This window comes from Xiphophorus maculatus, chromosome 9, assembly GCF_002775205.1.
Source record: "Xiphophorus maculatus strain JP 163 A chromosome 9, X_maculatus-5.0-male, whole genome shotgun sequence".
Taxonomy (NCBI): Eukaryota; Metazoa; Chordata; class Actinopteri; order Cyprinodontiformes; family Poeciliidae; genus Xiphophorus; species Xiphophorus maculatus.
This window is the reverse complement of record NC_036451.1, coordinates 18,387,363-18,408,646: the sequence shown is the minus strand read 5'-3', so window position 1 is coordinate 18,408,646 and position 21,284 is coordinate 18,387,363. Positions and strand designations below refer to the sequence as shown.

The following is a 21,284-nucleotide window of genomic DNA, read 5'->3' as shown; positions in this document are numbered from 1 at the left end:
CCAACCTAAGTGTTGCAGCAGCTGGAGACGTAACGAGGTACAACTTGTGTTTCTCAGATTGTAAGCACTTATTTTTCTTTGTCACAAGAATTCAAACTGGGAAGCTGCACAGGTCCTCCCTCCGCTTCATCCATCCGGTGAGGGACGAAGAGACAGACGCAGGAAAACAAGAGAGTAGCAGCTCACAAGCTATGATTTTCTTCGTGTTTCTGCTGCTCCTCGCTCCAGACATACTGCTCTCCTCAACACGTAAGAGATCAGTCGTTTTTATCTTTTGTTGCTCCAAACTAGGATCCATGCAGACGGTCAAAACTATGCTTCAAAAGATAAACATTTCTGATGTTGTTTCTACCACTTCGTGGTTTTTATTTGCTTGAATGAGTTATTATTATCAGTATTTTTATTATTGTGACCAGATTTTAAAAGTGCAGAGACACATGAAAAAATGAACAACTGTCACAAATCTGAAGTCCGGTAAATAAAACCCAGATACATTTTTTTAAAACTCAACAAAAAGAGTTTTTCATGGACATCGATCAGGCAAGCAATCTTTATGTTTATAGGTGGTTCTGGTGTTGGAGGGAGAAAAAAAAAAAGCAAAACACTTTTTTCTGAAAACTCTGAGGAATCTTTTTGTGTAACTGCTGTGGCTCCATAAATCTTCCTCGTTATGAGCTGAATACGTAAATAAGATCTGGGCTCCTGCTTTGTTGTGGGGTGGCGTGGCTATAATCTTTAAAGATTAAAGTAAAAACCAGTCAAAGCATTTTGCTAAAATGAATGATCTCTTAAAACGTGGCCATGTCTCTTTAGGATCCCTCTCGTTAAAAACACTGAAACCAATGAAACACTGCAGACAAAAAGCCTGTAAGCCTGTAAACTAATCGCTAATAATGAAAGGTTTACTGAGAACTAATCAACACCAAAGAATAGCTTAAAAAAAAGGTAGTATTTAGGTTTGGTGTGTAGTTTACTCTAAATGTTTTTTTTAAAATGCTGCTATGTTTTCAGTTGCTTGACTGAGGCCAAGTGAGAAGCTACTTTATGATTTCTCTAATTTATAAAGCTTTATGTGAACTTATTGTCATTTATTTCCTATTTTGAGAAGCAGCTGAATTGGGACTCAACATGATGTTTATAACCTTAGAGAAATACGAAGGTGCTGATAACAAAACTGAAAGTTTCTTGAAGCATTTGTTGACATAGAAGTAATCATAAAAGGTTTATCTTTTTCATAATAAATTAAAAATGTTTTATGTCTGCTCATAAGTCTATCAACATATTTTACAAGGTTTTATGCAACACTAGGGACTACTTTTTACATAGAAAAATGACTAAATATCCAGACACAAATATACAGATGAAACAAGTCTGTATTGTCTAATTTACTGAGAATCAAGTCTTGCTTACGTAGAAAGTGTTTTAAAAACTAGCTCGGCCTAATGACATGCGCTGTGCTTCCTTCATCCAGATGTCGCCGTGATCTCCCCTCAGGATCCCGTCCTGAGAATTGGCTCTGGTTTGACGGCCTCCTGCACGCTCAGCCCAGAGCTGGGTCTCCACGCCAGCTCCTTGTATTGGACTCTGAACGGAGTCCACCTGTCCAGCAGCACCTATAGCGCCGTGTCCTCCGACATCCTGAGCATCGAGCTCCGCAGCCTGAACGGCTCCCAGCAGAAGTCTGGAGACAACCTGATGTGTCACGGAGCAGACGGACGGATCCTCGCTGGTTCTTGTCTCCATGTGGGAAGTATGTATAGAGACTTGATCTTCCTTGAACTTTTGCACATTTTGTGATATTTCAGTGATAAGCAAACTTGGACGCTTTATCAGAATTTTACAGAACAGACCAACACAAAATGCTGTATAATCATAAAGTGAAAGGCAACTAAGACGTGGTTCAAAATTTTAATCTCTCTGTGACTAAATACAATCTAGTGTTAAATATTCATTGTCTATTTCACATCAAGGGCCAGAAGAAAAGTATAAGAGAATACAAAGTAGAAGAAGTCCATGAACACTATACACCATTCTCACTGTGAATGATGGTGGAGGCTGCATCATGCTGTGGGGATACCTATTTCCGGCAGGGACTGGGAAGGTGAAAATTAGTGATCAGGTTTCTATCTGTCCAATATGACTGAGCTTGAGAATTATTTTTAAAACATCCGTCCGTTCAAGGTGTAACTTGACAACTTGTTGCAACGATAGTCACAACTGTTTTCAGATATTTGGGACCTACTTGTTTTACATTTCTGCATTTAAACAGAAATGAAATATTTATTTGAATCAAGATGAATTTCTCAAATCCATCATGCACTGCTGGAGAAAAACAGAAACACTGAAAAGCCGGCAAATCTCGCTTGCATTTGGTTTAAATTTGAGTTGAAGAAATTGCTTCCTGATTATAGAGCACGACTGATGCTGCATTTCAAGGCCACTTTTGATGGAACAAGAAATCCGGAAAACATCGGCAGAAATTATTTTAAATATGAGTTTGAAGTTACAAGGACTGGACTCCGTTGTTAAAAAGTCCATCATTGTGTTTGACTTTAAATGAAATTAGTTTGCAGCTTAGCACAAGGACAGCTTTATGCAGCACTCTAACTGTAGGTGCGAGATTTGATTGAAACAGAAAATATAAAAACCTTAACTGTTCAAAATAAGTGTAACACTTCACCTGAAACGTTTGACCTTTCACTTTGAGTTTACCTCTTTGTTTCTTTAACAATAGTAACATTTTTCTGTACAATTTTCAGTAAGTCAAAAGGATGTCATTACAGACATGTTTGAGCACACTTAATTTTTTATTTTTTTGTGGGGGGGATTGCTTAAACCTAATTCTGCTACTTTAATTATATTCCAGTGCCTCCAGAGAAGCCAGTAAATTTAACATGCTGGTCCCACAATGCAAAGGATTTGAGCTGCAGGTGGAGCGTCGGTGGGCAAGGAGAGACACACATCCCAACCAAATACACCCTGAAGTACAAACTGAGGTGAGGCAGCTCCTCACTTAGACAGATAAAATGTCTGATTTGTATAGTTTATCAGTCTTTATGGTAAAGACTGATAGCTTATCAGTCTTTACCAAAGAGTCAGTAAGAAAACTCTTTGGCCTTCATGTCATGGAAAAGTGTTTGGTACATGGAGACACAGCAGGTGAACACGACAAGAACATAAAAAAGTGATTAAATGTGGTGAAGTTTCAATCAGTCATGAGATCAAACTTGTGGTCAAGCCTGGCCCAGGCCTCAGAGATGGCGGTGGTGTCGCTCAACATGCACACAGCTCTTTGTAGATCAGTAGACCAACTGATCTACCAAAATCAGTTGGTAGATGGTGATCTCCAGAGCAAAAGATTTGGGTTTTTTTTTTGTGTGTTCAGGTGGCATGGGAGAGAAAACGAGTGTGAAAATTACAGCTCAGAGAAGAAGGGTTACGCTTGTCGCATCTTGGAAAAAATCGCTCTCTTCACGCCGTATGAGATCTGGGTGGAGGCCACCAATCAGCTGGGCTCAGCTGCCTCCGACATCATCTCGCTCGACGTCCTGGATGTAGGTCAGTAAGGAAACTCTTTGGCCTTCATGTCATGGAAAAATGTTTGGTTCTTGGAAACACAGCAGGTGAACACGACAAGAACATAATAAAGTGATTAAATGTGGTGAAGTTTCAAAAATGTTGTTGAAGAAAGTAACCCAAGTACAGTGTTGTGAAAAATAATTGATCTCTTATAAATTTAAAGTTTTTTCTTATTTGTTAAAATAGTTTAGATTGTCAGTTGTTGTTATTTTTTATCAGAAAACAATAACTCCAGTTATACCAAAATAACTGGATATAAATTTATTCTGCTGCATAACCCAAGTTTTTCTGAACTCAAGGTCAAAATTTAATGCCTCAGCATTCTCTACCGTCAATTTTGACAGTTCATCAAAGTCCTGAAGAAGCAAAGCAATCCTGCTACTCCATCATGTTGGAGGGAAGTTCTGTGTATAAAATACTTACACACCTTTCAAAGAGTTTTCTTTCTTCTATCCACAGGATATTTGTCTCAGCAGTTGTTTCAAACATCAAGAGGTTGTTTGTAAAAGGTCGGTATCACTTTGATCAGCAGTGGTTTTCATCTAGGCTCCAACTAGTCTCTTTCTTTTTGTTCAATCTGCAGTACTTCAGATGCTGTTCTTTGATCTTTTCTGACCTCTTGGGTTAGTTTTTGATGCACTCCTATGGTAATTTTGGTAGGGTGGCCACTTCTGGAAACAATTATCATTCTGTTTTCTCTATTTCGACATATAGGCTATCACTGTGGATCACTGGAAGATGGTTTTCTAATCCTTTCTTTTAGCCTACTTCATGTTATCAGTCAGGTTGTATAGTGACTTCATTTTGATAAGACTGCCTGAGTGTGACTGTTGAAAATTAAACTAAGCATTTGTAGTTCATCATAGTTAATTCAGACTTTAACAAGGATATTCTTTTCTTCCCTTTATAAATGATCTGGTATTAAAATTAGTTTGGTAGTCTCATCTTTAAAGGGGGGAAACACTTTCCATGGTAGTGTATCTTACCCTTACAGTGGGTATGGAAGATATTCAGACCTCTTTAAATTCAGACCTCATTCGTTGTTTCATTTCAGCCATTTGCCAAAATAAAAACAAAAGTTAGTTAAATATGAAAGCCACTGCTAAGAGTTTGATTACTTAGGACCATGTGATATTCCAATTTTCCTTTTTGAATAAATTTGCAAAAATTTCTACACTTCAGTCTTTCTTCTGTCAAGATGGAACGCTCAGTGTACATTCATGAGAAATAATATGAACTTTTTTGACTTCAGCAAATGGCGGCAATGAAACCAAGAGAAAGAAATACAAAGGAGTCTGAACACTTGCCACTATACTTTATTTATTGCTTAGTTATTTTCTCCTCAGCTGTTCAGATCTCCTGCCAATAAATAACACTCCAGTCAGGCAGGAAGAATAATTCCCAGGGTGCGACGCTCTCAGAAGTTTTGTTGTAAAAGTATCAGGTCAGCAGATGCCTCCCAGTTAATGACTTCTGAGGTTTCAGGTTTACAGCCATAATACTAAAGCACTAATATTCTGTAGTCCCCTAACCTTCTGCAAACACCACATTCTCCTAAGCCGTGTTTGATACCTGGAGCTTTCGCTCCGCATTAAATCCTCTCTGCAAACTGCAGAGTAGCCTGGAGGTTGCAAGGTTCTTGGAGTTAAAATGGAGGATTCGTCAGCTGCATTATGCTACAGCAAAGAACAGAAAAGCAAAGTGTGGATTTCCTTTGTCCTTCTGATTAGAATAAACATACCTTATAAATACTGTTACCCACCAGCAGTGGGAGCAGCAGCGGATGTGTCGAGCAGAAGTTTACAAACAGATATTTAATAGGTTCATACATCAGCTTTGTCTCCTGTCCTGTTATCTTGTTGGTATTTTCTCTGGTTTCCTCTCCTTCGAAGTGGCTGAATTATTTTATGGCAGCCCGTTGTGTCTTAATGAGGAACATCATGCTCACACAGGAAACGCCGACTTAGCAGAACCAAAGTCCACAAGCCATCTGACTGCCACAGAAAGACAAGATGAAATCTTTGAGATCCTCATATTTTCAGGAATCTGGGGTTTAAAATAACTTTAGACCTGGGATAACACAGTAACTATTTAACTTGGTTAAACATGAAACAATCCCTTGTTAGATCTTCTTTTTGTCTTCATTTATGAAGAAGGCATGAGAGGAACTGTAGATAACGGGATTCTGTCTTTAAGGCTTCTTGGTTTATTGAAGCTCAACATCAGCTAAACTCAGACAGCCTACATATATTTTTGTAAAGAATGTGAAAAACAAAAACACACATTATGGATATTGCACAATGTTTCTCCTCGGTATTTCCTAATGCGTCCATTAGAGTTTTTACCTCCGTCTGTCCAGTGTTCACCCACATGTCCTGTCAGTGTGCACAGTGAGGGGAGCTGTGTAGAAACTCTGCAACGCTCTTGCCCTGCAGTGACAACAGACCCTCCTGCTGACGTGCGACTGAGTCGCATCGGCAGCCTCGACGACCAGCTGATGGTCCGCTGGGCCAGTCCGCCCGAGCTCAAGGACTTCCTGTTTCAGGCCAAATATCAGATCCGCTACAGAATGGAGGACGGCGCTGACTGGAAGGTGATCCTCGCACCAGCTTGATGAATTTTCCCTCTCGTGTCTTCATTTTAATTAAACCCCGTCGTTTTGAACCCGGGCTTTGATCGCAGTCAGCAGAAGTGAAGGTTTTTGAAGATGTAATTCCTTCAGAAGACGCCTTTGATGTTTTCAAGACGGGGATGCTCGACATTTCTAAAATAGAAGGGTCTGTTAGTGAAAAGGATAGGCCGAGAAAAAAGCAGAGGAGATTTAGCTACCAGTCAGGGTTTGTCTGCATAGAAATATGAACGTGTGAGGACTTTAGATTCACCCTCATTGTCCTTGTGATATAGTTTAAGTATCCGAGCATCTTCTGTAGTGAAAGTACATTATTAAAGAATGTTTCAGTGAGAAGCATTTCTGTGACCTCTCATTTCTTTAATCACGGTGCTGTTTCCTCTGTCAGGCGGTGGATAACATTGGGAACCTGACGTCATGCCGGCTGGCGGGCCTCAGGCCTGGGACCGTCTACTTTGTCCAGGTGAGGTGCAACCCGGTGGGGATCTTTGGCTCCAGGAAACCTGGAATCTGGAGTGACTGGAGCCACCCGGCCGCAGCCTCCACACCCAGCGGAGGTAAGGAGGATTTTCCAGACTTCGTCACACTACATTCACTGAAATTTATGGGAACTTTGTGGTAATATATTCTGATGCTCAAATGACAGAACTGCAAAGAGTCCAAGTGTTTGAAATCCTTCCGATTTTGGACCATTTGTTCTTTTCTAATAATCGACCTTTCGCTGGCAATTAAAGCCAGAGAAACAATGTCCCTTAAACATCCTGCGCAGGAAGATCCGAACCGCATGTGACCCGCAGGAAACCAAACATCAGTCGGCTTGCTGGCTAGATAGAGATCTCTCCTCTCAGAGGATTAGAGGGAACTGCAGAGAGCCTGGGGGACATTTGATGAATTTCTCTCGTCCGCTTCAAAGATTGATCCAGTTACGGAGCTGGCTGTCAGTCTGTGGCACACACAGAGCCTATAAAGCTTGAGTGGAAGCAGGTTTGGGAGCAGATAATGAGCTACATAAGTTATGTTGGTATTTACTTCCCAGGGGGGAGGAAGTCGTTATCGAGCTCTGTCGTTTGCCATAAAGGATTGATTTTGGCAGATGACAAAATTCTCTTTCTGAAACCCAAATATGGAATGTCACCTCTTCGGCTAAGGTCGTTGCACTGAGGGAAATGTTTCTGTTTTAAGCGTCAGTGTTACTGTAAACTCTGTATAAGAGAAAGACTTAGAAAAGATTGAACCTCTACTCTAATTTTAATTCCACTATTAACTTATTATTCATTCATAAATTGTTAATTAGATACATTTAGCTTGAAGCAGCTTCAAGCTAATGACATTCTTCATATAAATAAAAAAAATCAAAAATGCTGATGTTAATCAAGAAGTTGTCTCAGATGACAACATATGTTGTGTGTTTGTTAGCTCAGCATGCAGACACAAGGGTTTGTGACTTTTTTTAATTTTTGCATTAGAGAAAATTAAACCTCATGTTGGATGTAGATTATCAGCAAATTTCTACAGTGGATTTGATCAGAACTTTGGTTTTGATTTGATTATTTTAATCTGTATGTGGAGGGGCATTGCCTCGCTGGAAGATCAGGCTAATACAGTTTCGCTCAATACGTCTCTCCCCACATCATGATGCTGCCAATACCATGTTTCACTTGAGAGTTTTTGGTTAAACAGACAAAATCATTATTTTTCTTACGCTGCAATGGTTTAGAATGTTTCCCAACCCTCTCTTTCTCTTTCATACAATGCACATCATCCCCACTCTGCAACATGGTGGTGACAGCATCATGCTGAGGGGATGCTTTCCTTCAACAGGAGCAGAGAAGTCGATCAGAGTTTACGGGAAGATGGAGGGTGATAAACTGAGCAAACCAGGACGGGGTGGATTAACCTTTCTGGTCGACAGCCAGACATTGGCTGAAAATGGCCCAGTCCAAGTCCAGACCTTAATCTAATTAACCAGTTGTGGCGAGAGCAAAAAATTTGGATGCTTATTGAGTTTGAGGTATTTTACGAAGAACAATCAACAAATACAGACGTGCACAGCTGGTAGAAGCATGTCGCGTAAAAGATCTCCAGCTAAAATTGCAGACAAAGATGACTTTTGAATAAAATATCGACTCAAATGTTCGTTCAAGCCAGACGTCCGTTTTGTTTAAAAGTCTGTAAGCTTACTTTAAAACCGCGGATTACTTGTCTGCTTTCAAGGCAATAAAATGAGAATATTCAAGCTGCGTACGAGACACTCTAACCATGACGCTCCTGACATTTTCTCCCACGGTTCCTCCCTCCTCGTCCTCTCTCTCCTTCCTCCCGTCAGAGCTGCTACAAAGAGGCTCCTGTGATCCTAAAGCCGGTGAGCAGAACTCCGCCCTGCGGCGGGAACTCAAGCAGTTCTTCGGCTGGGTCCGCAAGCACGCCCCGGGCTGCGGCAGCATGTCGATCAAACTGTACGATCAGTGGAGGGTGTGGCTGCAGAAAACCCGCAAAACACGCAACCAGGTCGGTAAGCGGCACACACTCTTTTTTTTTTTTTTTTCTTCTGTGGGAAATGCCCTTCGCAAACACCCCATTACTCTACCAATATACGCCGAGCTGAATTTCTGACCCGGTCTTTTTTTTTTTCATTTGCCATCTGCTCGGCATTTTTACAAGCAAAAAGAGGAAAGATTTCCTTTGAACTGGCTCTGTGGAGTTTCAGTCTGTGCTTTATGATCAGGTACAAATGCGCGGTTTGAGCTTTACGGGCTCAGAAGTGGGAGCAGAGAGAGACATGCTCTTCGTCAAGACGCCTGATTGTGTTTCATATTTTAATGAGCAGACTTGTGATCTTCAGCTGATGACCACAACAAAGACTAAAGGAAAAACATTTGCATATAATTAACAGTCCATTCTCATGTGCGTCTTTTGTTTTTGCATTAGCATGCAGATTCCTTCTTTGCAAAAAAAAAAAAAATAGCTCAGTGTTCCTGTGTGAGGAGTTCAGATCCTTCAGCCGCGTCCTCAGTCCATGAACTCAGAGAAACCTTCAGTTCACCTGACTTGGTTCGCTCAGCAAGGCTCAGGGTTTTTTTTCTGCTTTTTAAGGCACAAATCGTCTCCTGAGTAATGTCTTTATTCGCCAAGAGTGACAGATTCTCATTGATTACCTCAGAGAAAAGTTAGCAGGGAAGAAAAGCTGAGAAAGAGATAAAAGAGGCTGGTGGAGAGTAGTAATTAGGAGTTTTGTGTATATTTAACATAGTTTTCTCATATTCTTTTCAGGATGAACCACCTTCTTTTTTCTTTGCAGGTTCCACGAAGCAATAATTCATAGCCCGGGTACTCTGGAGTCTAACCAGTCGTCGTGGTTCCAGTCGGGTAAGAAGTCCAGGATTTGAAGATTTGAGCCTGACTTTTAAAAAGATTTGTAAGCCAGCAGAGCCGGACCAATGTATAGGCAAACTAAGCAGCTACTTTATTCCCCAAACCTAAAGGGGGAATCCACAAGAGTACAGATTGTCAAAGATGTTTACATTTTAAGGTGAGGCTTGAAATGTAAATCAGGAATGTTGAACTGTACGTTTTTTTTCTAGGCCAAATGTTTAGTTGTTGAACGGATTCATGTTTTACTAAGTAGCTGTTTGTTTGCTCTGTCTGGCTACTTGCCACACAGAAGAAGAAAAATACACTATTATAGTAATGATTATAGCTGATACGGTGCCTCCTTATGGATATTTTCTGTTTTTGTCAGATCATGAAACAGATTTTAATATCTGACAAAGACAACATAATGCAGTTTTCAAATATGGGGGAAACTATCAAAACAACCTGGCTAATTAAATGAGACTCAACTTTCCTCCAAAAAAACTCCTGGAAGTCACAAATTATCTGCCAATAGAGACAAATTACTTTCTCAAACAGGGTCAGGTTGTTTTTTTTCCCTAATAATTCATCACTGTGTCAAAATAAAAATAAGCCGATTGTTTTTTTTTACTTGGGTTATCCATGATAACATTTGGAGAGGTGTGCCCGATCAAACTTTTTTTGGTTCCCTTGCAGCTCTTTGTGTTTCCTCAGTTCAGATCTGTTCTTCAGATCTGTAAATTCTCCTGAGGTAAATAAACTTTAGGTAAATCTGCTCATTTTATTTTGTTTGATATAAAGGGGAATTGACTGATATCAGGGACAATAATGATCACTGTTCACTTCAATATTTCAGAAGATACAGTATATTCAGATATTCAAGTAAAGCATCAGTAATTTAAAACATTTTAAGTCTTATTGTCAGAATAAGAATTGTTTCTAACCTTGGAAGAGATTATATTTTTGTTTTTAGGTTTTGTATCGAGTTTTATTACTTATGTTCATCCAGTAAAAAGTTCAAACTTAACTCTAAGCGTATTTATTAATTAAAAAAAAAAAGTAACGACATAAGCAAGAAGTAGTTGGACGAGCTCCAATAATGATTTCATCTTGGTGTTTTTAACAAACATTTCATCACATTATGAATATTCCATGTGTTGAGCAATGCAGCAAATACAAACGCATGATTCCACATAAAAAAAAACACCGAGGCGGACTGGCAGAGCCCCCTTGGGTGGGATCAGACTGCAGCAGTGAGCAGGGCGGAGCCTGAGGCCAATCAATAAGAGCTGAGATGGAAGTTGCATCAGGGCGAAGTCAGCCCCGCGGTTTCATCATGAGACAGGGCTGCCGGTGCAGACGTCCAGGGAGTCGGCTGTCAATCACACTCTTCTGAGTCGTATTTAAAGTCCTGCATGATTTCACTCAGACCCTCTTTGTTCTTTATGATCCTGTCCAACGGCAGACAAAAAGACAGTCTTTAAAACTACCATAACAGTTGTACCAAATGCATTTATTTCATACTTTAGTAAACAAGTGAATAAAGAAGTCAACAATGCATTAATCAAGTGTCTCGTACTCGTGCTTGAGCTCCTGAATTCTTTCTTGACATCCTTCATCCTCCGGCTGATCCTGGGCCTGCTGCTTGGCCAGCTGCAGCTTGGCCGTCTAGGCACCAGCAGGTAAAAAGTCAGGGATAACAGGAATTTCACAAGAATTAAACATATATGCGAGAAAAAGAAAACTCTGATCATCCCTTCCAGAAAGCAGCTTGAGAAAATGAGAATGTTTGGGAAGTAAAATCCGAGAGAGAACGTGGGGCAGGTCGAAAGAGGAAAGAATCGTTTGAGAAATGCTGTAAAAACAAATACGAAAAACTGTTTTCCTGATTATCCTCAAAGCTTCTGAAATAACTTTCTGACATCAGTGCTGAGAACATAAAACCTTAGAAAAACGTCTGACAGAAAGCAAAGCAGTGAGATAGGTTTTATACAGAAAAACCTAATTTGATGGTTGAGAAGTCTGCCTCCCGGTGGTTAAACAATGACGTTCTATCAAAGAGAACATTTTCCCCTTAGATTGAACAAACCAGCTTTGTTATAGCTGATTCACTTACAGCAGTAACTTTGGGAGAAATAGGACAAATTTGTAGCAAAATATTGTTAGAAATCTGTCCAAAATATTCTACCAAAGTTTTGCAGCTTACAAGACAATTCTACCAAATCGTAAAGGAAATACAGAGGATATGCATGTTAACTTCTGAAGTACAAGGAGGAAATAAATAATAACTAATATAAAAAAGTGAATATTTTATGTCCTCTGATGAACTGGTGACTTGTTCAGAGCGTTTGACCTTGCACAGACATGAGAATAGACAATGGATGGCTGAATGTTTTGCTCTTTGTGTTTAACAGTGATGTTTACCCACCAGTTCAAGTTTCTGCTTCTCTTTGCTCTGCAGCTTTTCGATGTGCTCGGAGAGGTCAGCTCGGTCAAAATCTCGATGAAGCCTCGCCTTGATCTCCAGAACTTCCTTAGAAATGCCACTGAAGGCCTGAGTTATCTCGTTAACCAACTGCTTATAGTGCTCAAAGTCGTAATGCGGCCCAGTCCTCAAGTAGGCTTCGTGTCCTCTGAGCAGCCACAAAAAAAAAAAAAAATAAATAAATTTAATACTGACATACAATTCACATTTCTGTGCGATTCAGCCCCTCTGACGGGGAGAAAATGTGAACAACCATAATAAAAATGGGACTGGGATGTTAAGAACTAAATAAATAAATAAAAACTAACATGAAAATAAATAAAATTATCCACAATTTCAAGGGAATCACAAACTTGACTGTTAATGGAATGTAATAGTCTCAGGATAATTCTGGATTTTTTTGCTATATTGACTGTGATCACAGTAAGCAGAAACGCAGAACTGATTTAAAATAAAATGTCAGGAAAGAAGAATGACTGACTTAATTTTCCCCAAATCTCCAGTCAATCTCTGGATCTTCACATGGGATTTTAGTACCACATTAAAAATAATTTTAAAAATCTCCATCTAGACCACATAATTTCAGCCCCAAGCTGCCCATAATCTGATTTCTTAGCCCAAATTAGCCTCCTCACAGTCCTTGACTGTGTTAAGATACCTACAGAAGGAGAAATCACACATCAGAGTGTATGTAAAATGCTGAAACTCTAATTTATTACTTCACATTTATAGCAGTACCTCAATTCTCCCTCCATTTCCTAAACAGGGGATTGGTTTGCAATTTAGCAGCAAATCACAAACAATTGTGTCTTGCAAAATTCAACACAGCATCATATGGGAGAATCACAATCTAATGCCACAGAGATTACAAAGACGCGTAATTTGACTGAAATAAAACCACATTTTCCAATATTCCAATTAGTAAATCATTACATCATCTATTGAAAACAACTAAGTGTTTTGTTTTTTTAGTTATTTTGTCAGTAGGCATGGCCCAATTACTAGAATTGGTACTTAATTGTTTTTTTTATATTAATGAATAAATTCAAGTATTCTTGAACACTATGTTTTACAGGTTTAATATGACATTTTTTAATCAAACTATTTTAATTTAGTTTTTTTTCCTTTAGTGTTTACATTAAATGTTATGTCTGTTTCTGGTGCTTTAATTGCTGCATTAACTTCAATTTCCAAGAGGAAGGTGCGTTTAATGAGATTCCAGATGAAGCATCAGAGCGTTAACAAAACACACTGCTGCTGATCCTCCACATGTTTGAGAGCACTGCCAGTCAGCTGACTGAAAGCACACTACCTCACTCCATCCTTGCTTAAAAGAAGGGCAAATATGGCGTTTTTGTCCTTGTTGGTCGTTAAAGGAACATAATCTATCACTCACATCATTGAAACTGTGCCACTACCTTAATGAAGGACCTAACTAATATAAGCAAATAATTATACTTCTGTTTCTCTATAACAGGGGTCTCAAACTCCAGTCCTCCAGGGCCGCTGTCCTGCAGTTTTTAGATGTGCCACAGGTACAAAACACTGGAATGAAATGACTTAATTACCTCCTGCTTGTGTAGATCAGTTTTCCAGAGCCTTAATGACCTAATTATTCTGTTCAGGTGTGGTGCAGCAGAGGCACATCTAAAAGTTGTAGGACTGCGGCCCTGGAGGACTGGAGTTTGAAACCCCTGCTCTATAACAAGGGCTTAATGCACAAGTGTCTAACTCCAGTCCTCCAGGGCCGCTGTCCTGCCGTTTTTAGATGCGACACAGGTACAAAACACTGGAATGAAATGGTTTAATTACCTCCTCCTTGTGTAGCTCAGTTCTCCAGCGTCTTGCTAATGACCTAATTATTTTATTCAGGTGTGGTGCAGCAGAGGCACATCTAAAAGTTGCAGGACAGCGGCCCTTGAGGACTGGAGTTTGACATCCCAGGCTTAACGGAACAAGGGGTGGAATATTTTGCACAAAAACATGCTTACTTGAAAACTACAACAAAATGTAGCGTCTTTAATTTAAGTAAAGTTTATGCATCACCTTCAGAAAAAAATATTGTATGTGTACAATAGTGTGAAGCCTTGAGACATTAAAAGAAGTTACAAACTTACTCTTCAAATAGTTGATACGTCTCTATCCGCTCAGACTGAAGCTGATAAAACCTCTTTATCAGGGCCTTACAGTCTGATGGAACCTAATGAATAAAGAAAGGTTTCATAAGATACAAAAAGCATGTATTGTAGTGAGGATAAACAGCCTTCAGTCACCCGATATGGACATCATATTGGGTAAAAAAAGTAACAAAAAACTAGAATCACAACTAAAATCAAACCTGATATCTGACGTTGTTTTAAATTGTTATTCAAACCACATTACCTTATTATTAGCTTGGTTAGCTTAGCATTAGCTTTGAGCTGTTTAAATATATAGTCAAATGAAACGGACTCTCACCATGTTGTCTTAATCAACACGAAATACCGCCAACCAGCTCCAGCTGTTTTATAACAGCAGCATGTTTAAATGTGGCAAACGCAGGTCGTTTCTGTTTTTCTTTAGTGTTGCGATTCGGCAGCGTGTATGCTGGGCAAACCGGAAATGACGATTCAGTTCGGCGTAAACAATCAACCTTCAAAGTAAAAGCACGGAGATATTTATTTATTTATTTATTTATTTATTTATTTATTTATTTATTGTTTTGCCTTTGTTCTTTCTCAATAAAATTAGGCCAAAGCAGCAAAATGTAGATCAGGGGTAAAATCTTGCAACCTTTAGACGTGTCTCTGCTTCAACAGACCTGAATCAAATAATGAGGTCAATAGCAGGACTCTGGAGAACATGGCTGCATACTGAGAAGGTGATTGAGCCATTTAATTCAGGTGTGATGGACCAGAGACTACCTAAACGTTGTAGGACACCATCTGGATTTGAAGACCTCTAAAGTCAAATAAAGTCTAATGTAGTCTACAAGCTTGTAAAGTTAATGTTAAAACAACCTCATTTATATGGGAGTGGCTGTTAATTCACTAAAATTGAGCTCATATGTAAACCAGCTACTGTTGAACATTGAATATGGTTTTAAGATTTCATTTTCTAATTTATTTTTATAACTTCCTTTTTATTTGAAACTCTAGTGGTACCTTGCAGTTGTCTATCAGTGGTCTATCACTTTCAGTCTGGTTTGTATAAAATTTTGTTTTGCAGCAATACAGTAGACTGGCACTATATGAACCAGAGGTGTGTTTATGAGGTTAGAACCAGTTGAAAGCTGGAGCCCACAGGGCACCTCCTATAGACTGGTGTAGTCGTCATCCCATCCACTGGGGGCTTGTATTTTTTATTATTGTGGGATTAGAACGCATTATTCCAATATGGAGGAACCAGGTCGTAGATCTACTACAGTGTAGACTCCTACGCCCCGAGTCTCCCCCTGCAGTTCATTGGTCCATGAGCGGGTTCAGCACCACGCAGGGTGAACAGCGACACTCCGCAGTTTCGTCGGATGAGGATGCCACGGAAGCCGCTCAACACGGTTACTATGACACCGGGTTTCTTCTTCTTTTTTTACTCTGCATGAGACTGTTCCATCCATCCATAGGAAGTAGTCCCAGCCAGGATATTTCTCAGTTTGATCGGCGGATTCGTCTTGTCTTCAGAGGAGATCTAGCATCGCGGATGTTCGGATGCTTCACAGATTTCTTTTATTTCGCCGGGTCTGCTTCGCTTCGAGTCCAAAGGCATGACGGACTCTACTAAAACCATCCCTCGGGTTCAGTCCAGGTGCTTTATCTTCTCATGCACAACGCCGCATCCGCTATCACAGCTGCCGCCGCCCGAACACCGGGTCTCCCAGCCGGCGCCACGGTGTCCGCCGGTCCCCCAAAGCCTCTTATGACATGACAACTCCGGGCAGGAGGAGCAGGATCAAAGGCTGTGGGTAGGGGTTGCAGAAGGATGGGTCAGATCCTCAAGGAAAGGGTGCAAAGAAACTGAAAGTTTCCCTTTGACAGTGTCTAAGCAGAGAAGCGCTCGACTGGTTTGGAGTCTCCAGGGGGTCAGAAAGTCCCCGTGATCCTTATTCTGATCTGTATACCTTCAGTGTGGTGACACCCACCTCTGCCTCCCAGTCTCATCTGATGTACGGCCTCATAGTGTTGATACTGGTCGAGTCCCAGCCAGCTGCGAGGTTCCCCGGGCCTGTGAGGTTCTCCTTCTCCTGCGCAGTCATGGGCTGCATTCAGAGCATAGCCTGCAACAAGTCGCGAATCAAGCGGGAGAACATCGTGGTGCATGACCTGTCCGCCACCATAGACCACTGTCCGACTGTCATAGAGGAAAACTCCCCCATTGTGCTCCGATACAAGACGCCCTACTTTAAAGCCGCTGCGCGGATTGTCATGCCCCCCATTCCGCGCAACGAGACCTGGGTGGTGGGTTGGATCCAGGCGTGCACTCAGATGGAGTTTTACAACACCTACGGAGACATCGGCATGTAAGTTAACATCTAAGTCACCAGAGTCTCCATCGTGCCCCGACTGAGTGATTTATCGTGCAAACAGTGAGCAGCTTCCGGGCAATGCTGCGCCAGCATGCTGATGCTGGTGCATGGCTCTGGGAGTTGGAGCATTTGTGCACACAGCAGGTTCACTGTGCTTGTCAGCCCTTCTTCATTCAGACGCCCACCGACAGATTTTGTTCCTGTGACTCTGGCACGTAAATAGAAAAGCTGCTATTAGATGAAGCAACATTTGCTGCTCGCTCTCTGGCACTCAAACTGTGCCCACGGGGACATGCCGTCCCCCACAACACGCACAAACACGCGTTATCAGCGAAGGCATATGTGAGGGGGTGTTTAATCCTGCGGGGTCCAGGTCTAAGGTGGGTGTACTGCATAAACTGGGGAGAGGAAAGGGGCTTCGGAATCATAAAAGCTCGACAAATAGTGGAGGACGAGAGGGCAGCAAACTGTGCAAAACAAAGAGATGATCATGCCCTGACAGCAGTTTGGTTTGCATTGTCAAGGTTTTGCAGTGCTTTCCATTTTTATTGGCACCGCTGGCAAAAAAATGTATCAGGTTAGCACCCGGCTGTAAAAGATGGATTTATTTTAAGGCTGTTCTGTTACCTGGGGATCCAGGTAAAACAAACTAACTAGAAAGCTTCCAACAACAGAGACAAAGGTGTCAATCAAATCAACAGAGACAACAAAAAATGTACAGAATTGTTAAAAGTGAAATTACATTTCACACAGTCTGGAAAGGCTAAAGGGTGAACGGGGTCATAAATGCCCCCCTCTTGCACCAATGCTTTTGATTTCAAATAAGACTGAGAATATTAAAGATAAATATAAAATTATGGAAAATATGAAGGATAAAAACAGGCGCAAAACAATCAAAATAAAAGAATTACACCTTCAAGAGAAATCTACAGTCTTTTTTTTTATTGAGTTTAGGATTAAATGATATACAAAAAGAATTAAAGAGGAAACATTTAATTCAGTGTTTCAAGCAACATCTGTGCTATTATTTTATGGTTTGCATGTTTTAGTAACAAAAAAGTACGTTTGACTGAATTACAGAGCAAGTTCAAAGTCATTACATCAAGTCAATTAAATATTGTTTTCGATAAATGATAGTACGGTAAATAGCAAAGTTGCATAAAATGATAAGCAAAGCTCTTTGTCTTTAAGTCATTCTATATGTTTTTATCTGTTTACAGAAAATGTGACTTTGACCCCAGTGTCAAACTTGTCCCTGTAAAAAAAGAACAAAAAAAAACATTTTTAAAACAATGACACAAAAGTCTTCAAGATTCTTCATCTGAATTTCCAAATTATTTCATCATAAAGCATCAAGAGTGGAAAATAGTTTGAGGTGTTGAAGTGTTGGAAGTTCTCTTCTGTCAGACGTCTGAGAAAATAATCTTCAACCAGTTTGATAAAAAAATAAAAGTCCTCCAAAAGGTCTTAAAATTCTTGCAGCAAAACACTCAAACATCAAATTAGTACCACAGTCAGAGATGTGCTCAAAGACCAACGAACAAAACCGTCTGCGAAATAAAAAGTGACAGGCAGAAGTCAATGAGTTCACTTGACGAACAGTATTGTCAAACACCGACTTTTATGTTTGCTAAAAAACCTCCACCAGTAAACACTAAACGCTCAATTTTTAACTCCCCACCTTCGAAAATGACATAGAAAGTAGGTTTTTTTTCTAGCTTCAAACATAAGCTAGAAAGAAAACGAGATTTCTTTGTGTTCTTATGCACTATGTGGATGGTATGACTGATGATATATGAAGCTAACTTTTTCAGTTTGTTGACTGGTAAACAGTTAATTTTTCAGTTTCACAATAAATGTGGATCAAGCAGAGCCCTCCAAATATCTATGTAATTTTTTTACATTTTATTTTTATCTTGAGGTTTTCTGCAGTTCTAGTGGCCTTTATTTAACAGCAGTCAGACCGAAAGTGGGTTATCAGAGAGAGGGAAAACATGCGGGAAAGGTCAACAGGTCAGGGCTCAAACTCATGACGGCCATGTTGAGGTCTTAGGCCCCCGTATGGGTCGCCCACTTTACACCTGCGCCACCGTCGCGCCTGCAAGTCAAAAACATTTTAGCATTAAATGAGAATTTCTACTTAAGACTCCATCTTTTACAAAAGTTGAACAGAGGTTTGAAGTTAGGTTAAGTTAAACTTGGTTTCCGTTAAAGAGAAGTCATGTGGTTTTAAGATTTATGGATGATATCCAGGGCATACCCTGTTTTTTTTTTTTGTTGTTTTTTTTACCCAAAACAGACCCTCTCTGCTTCCCTGCAAGCATGTACGGATAGATAGACAGAAGTTTTGGGTTTGTTTTTTACTTGTTTTTGTACTCTTGAGCTTGTGAAACCAAAGCTTGGTTACCCAGAAGGGGATTTCATTTCTGTCTCCCTGCAGGTCGAGCTGGGAGCTGCCTCAGCTGCGGGAGGGTCTGGTGAGGGCCATCAGCGACTCCGATGGCATCAGTTATCCCTGGTACGGAAACACAACAGAGACCGTCACCATAGTGGGGCCCACCTCCAAACCGTCCCGCTTCACAGTCAGCATGAATGATAACTTTTACCCCAGTGTCACCTGGGCCGTGCCGGTCAGCGAGTCCAACACGCCCTTGCTGACCAACATCAAGAGGGACCAGAGCTTCACCACCTGGCTGGTGGCGCTGAACACCACGTCCAAGGAGAAGATCCTGCTACACACCATCAAGTGGCGGATGAGGGTGGACATAGTTGTGGATCCAGCCCAGCCTCTGGGCTCCAGAGCCCGGCTGGTGGGCCGGCTGTACCAGGAACAACCGCGGGTGCTGAGCCGCATGGAGCCCGTCCCTCCAAACGCCATGGGGAAGCCGAACGCCAATGACGCCCAGGTTCTGATGTGGAGGCCAAGGAGAGGTCCTCCGCTTGTTGTCATACCGCCTAAATAGAGCCAAGTGAGGCTCTTCATAACTGTTTCTTTTTGCTACAACATCACAGAGAGCCACATACGACTGAAAATGATGATGAAAGACAGAAGCAGAGTTAAGTATTTAATTGTTGAATCAGTGTTAAAACTCTGCCTTAATTCCCCACCGCTGCCTTTGACCATCCAGAAGGTTTCAGCCTCTGGTGCTGCAGAACTGTGGAGCGTACGGAGGTGCACTCTAACCCAGCACACCCGAGCAGAGCGCTGCTTAACTCTGAGAAAACACCGTCAGTGCTGGGATGTGTCATTAATCTTTGATGTAGCTCCTCTGGCTCAGGAGGACGTGATCAAGCCTTGACACAGGCAGATATACACAAAAAGGTTTACAGCCTTAAAGATCCTCCAGAGGAAAAGTTTTGGAGGTGAAGGTGAAGGAAAGACAACTCTATTGTGGGGATTAATTGATCGTTTTCATTTCTGATGGATGATGTGAATGTACGTATTCAGGTGTTCTTGTTTGTGCAGATGTGTTTTTATAACGGCTGCGTTCGGGCTTGCTGCTGTCACACCAGACTGCCTCAAACACGCCAGAGGCCTCATTCAGGTTAGTTTTAGATTCAACTTTCAGATCACAGGAAATGCAGACTCGACACGTACACAATGACACATGAATGAAGCCTACAGAGAGATTCTCCTTTTCTAACAGTGACTTCATCCAAGCTTCCCAGTTGCTCCAGTTCTGCCTTTGCAAAGCCAGAGATGCCTGCCGATATCGACAGTAAAGCCGGATTTTTTTATTTTATTTTATTTTTTGGTGAGATTTTCAGGCCCCTCCTATTAGATTTGGAGAGAATGAAAATGTAAGGAGGCAAATGTACCTCGAAATGATTTGACTGTTTGTTAGAAAGGGAAACCAGTAGTATACCACCATGTTGAATCACAACTACATGCCACATCATCAAACCCTCTGTCCCCCTTTTCACCTCCATAAATTCATGGTCTTTCAGTATTACTTACAGGGGCTTTATGCTGCTTTTTCCTCCCAGTGGGAGCTGTGTTCGGACTGGTATCGTGAAATAGATGGGGTTTAGTAGAGTTTGGGGTTGGAAGTGGCGAATAGGAACTCTAAACTCTTCATTCTTCCTTTCTACCTTGCCTGTCGCTCTTAAGTTTTGCATCCCATCTTAAAATGCAGTTTAAAAATCTGCCTCTACAATCGACGACTTGCTTTAAAAACTCGTTATAGTAGTTTTTATTTCTCAGAAGGCAAACCAGAGAGTGCATTCCAGCTATTGAGGAATTACATTTCTCCTGACCTCTCTGGGAAAATTTGCTCTTCCCGCTTTTGCATAGCAAGATCCAACTGATTGTTGAACCAAGGAACAGTGTGGCTCTCATCCAGGCAGAGTACAGACCTTTACCCTTCCCTGGGTTTGAAGCTTGTCTGTAATTAGCAGAGAATCAAGGTTTGGGTCATGGATCCAGTTTACAGTATTACAGCCACAGTGTCTAGATCAGGAGTGGGCAACTCCAGGCCTCGAGGGCCGGTCTCCTGCAACTTTTAGATGTATCTCTACTTCAACACACCTGAATCAAATAATGAGGTCATTAGCAGGACTCTGGAGAACTTCACTGCACTTAGGAGGTGATTCAGCTGTTGGATTCAAGTGTGTTGGACCAGGGAGACATCTGAGAGGACCTCGAGGACCAGGATTGCCCACCACTGGTCTAGATAGTCTCCAGATTCTACAAGATTTCCACATATTTTTGTGTTTTTAGCCAATAACGAACAATTTCT

At 41.0% G+C, this 21,284-nt stretch overlaps 3 protein-coding genes across 3 annotated transcripts; 2 read left to right on the top strand and 1 right to left on the bottom strand.

Annotated features, from left to right (window-relative positions):
- Positions 1-10,276, top strand: LOC102236220 (cytokine receptor-like factor 1). The gene is made up of 9 exons (XM_014471372.2): positions 1-37; positions 113-249; positions 1,472-1,750; positions 2,867-2,996; positions 3,386-3,558; positions 6,015-6,172; positions 6,597-6,765; positions 8,535-8,716; positions 9,507-10,276. The coding sequence occupies exons 2-9, from the start codon at positions 192-194 to the stop codon at positions 9,528-9,530; spliced, it is 1,173 nt and encodes a 390-aa protein (XP_014326858.1). The 5' UTR covers positions 1-37; positions 113-191; the 3' UTR covers positions 9,531-10,276.
- Positions 10,277-10,582: 306 nt separating this feature from the next.
- On the bottom strand, positions 10,583-14,641 carry rex1bd (required for excision 1-B domain containing). The gene is made up of 5 exons (XM_005795616.3): positions 14,502-14,641; positions 14,162-14,244; positions 11,988-12,192; positions 11,139-11,227; positions 10,583-11,010 (listed from the first exon to the last, which is right to left on the bottom strand). Exons 1-5 carry the CDS (start codon positions 14,502-14,504, stop codon positions 10,938-10,940), a joined length of 453 nt encoding a protein of 150 aa, XP_005795673.1. The 5' UTR covers positions 14,505-14,641; the 3' UTR covers positions 10,583-10,937.
- A 46-nt stretch (positions 14,642-14,687) lies between these two features.
- Positions 14,688-21,078, top strand: LOC102229044 (protein FAM78B-like). The gene is made up of 2 exons (XM_005795617.3): positions 14,688-16,539; positions 18,986-21,078. The coding sequence occupies exons 1-2, from the start codon at positions 16,184-16,186 to the stop codon at positions 19,506-19,508; spliced, it is 879 nt and encodes a 292-aa protein (XP_005795674.2). The 5' UTR covers positions 14,688-16,183; the 3' UTR covers positions 19,509-21,078.
- The last annotated feature ends 206 nt before the right edge of the window (positions 21,079-21,284 follow it).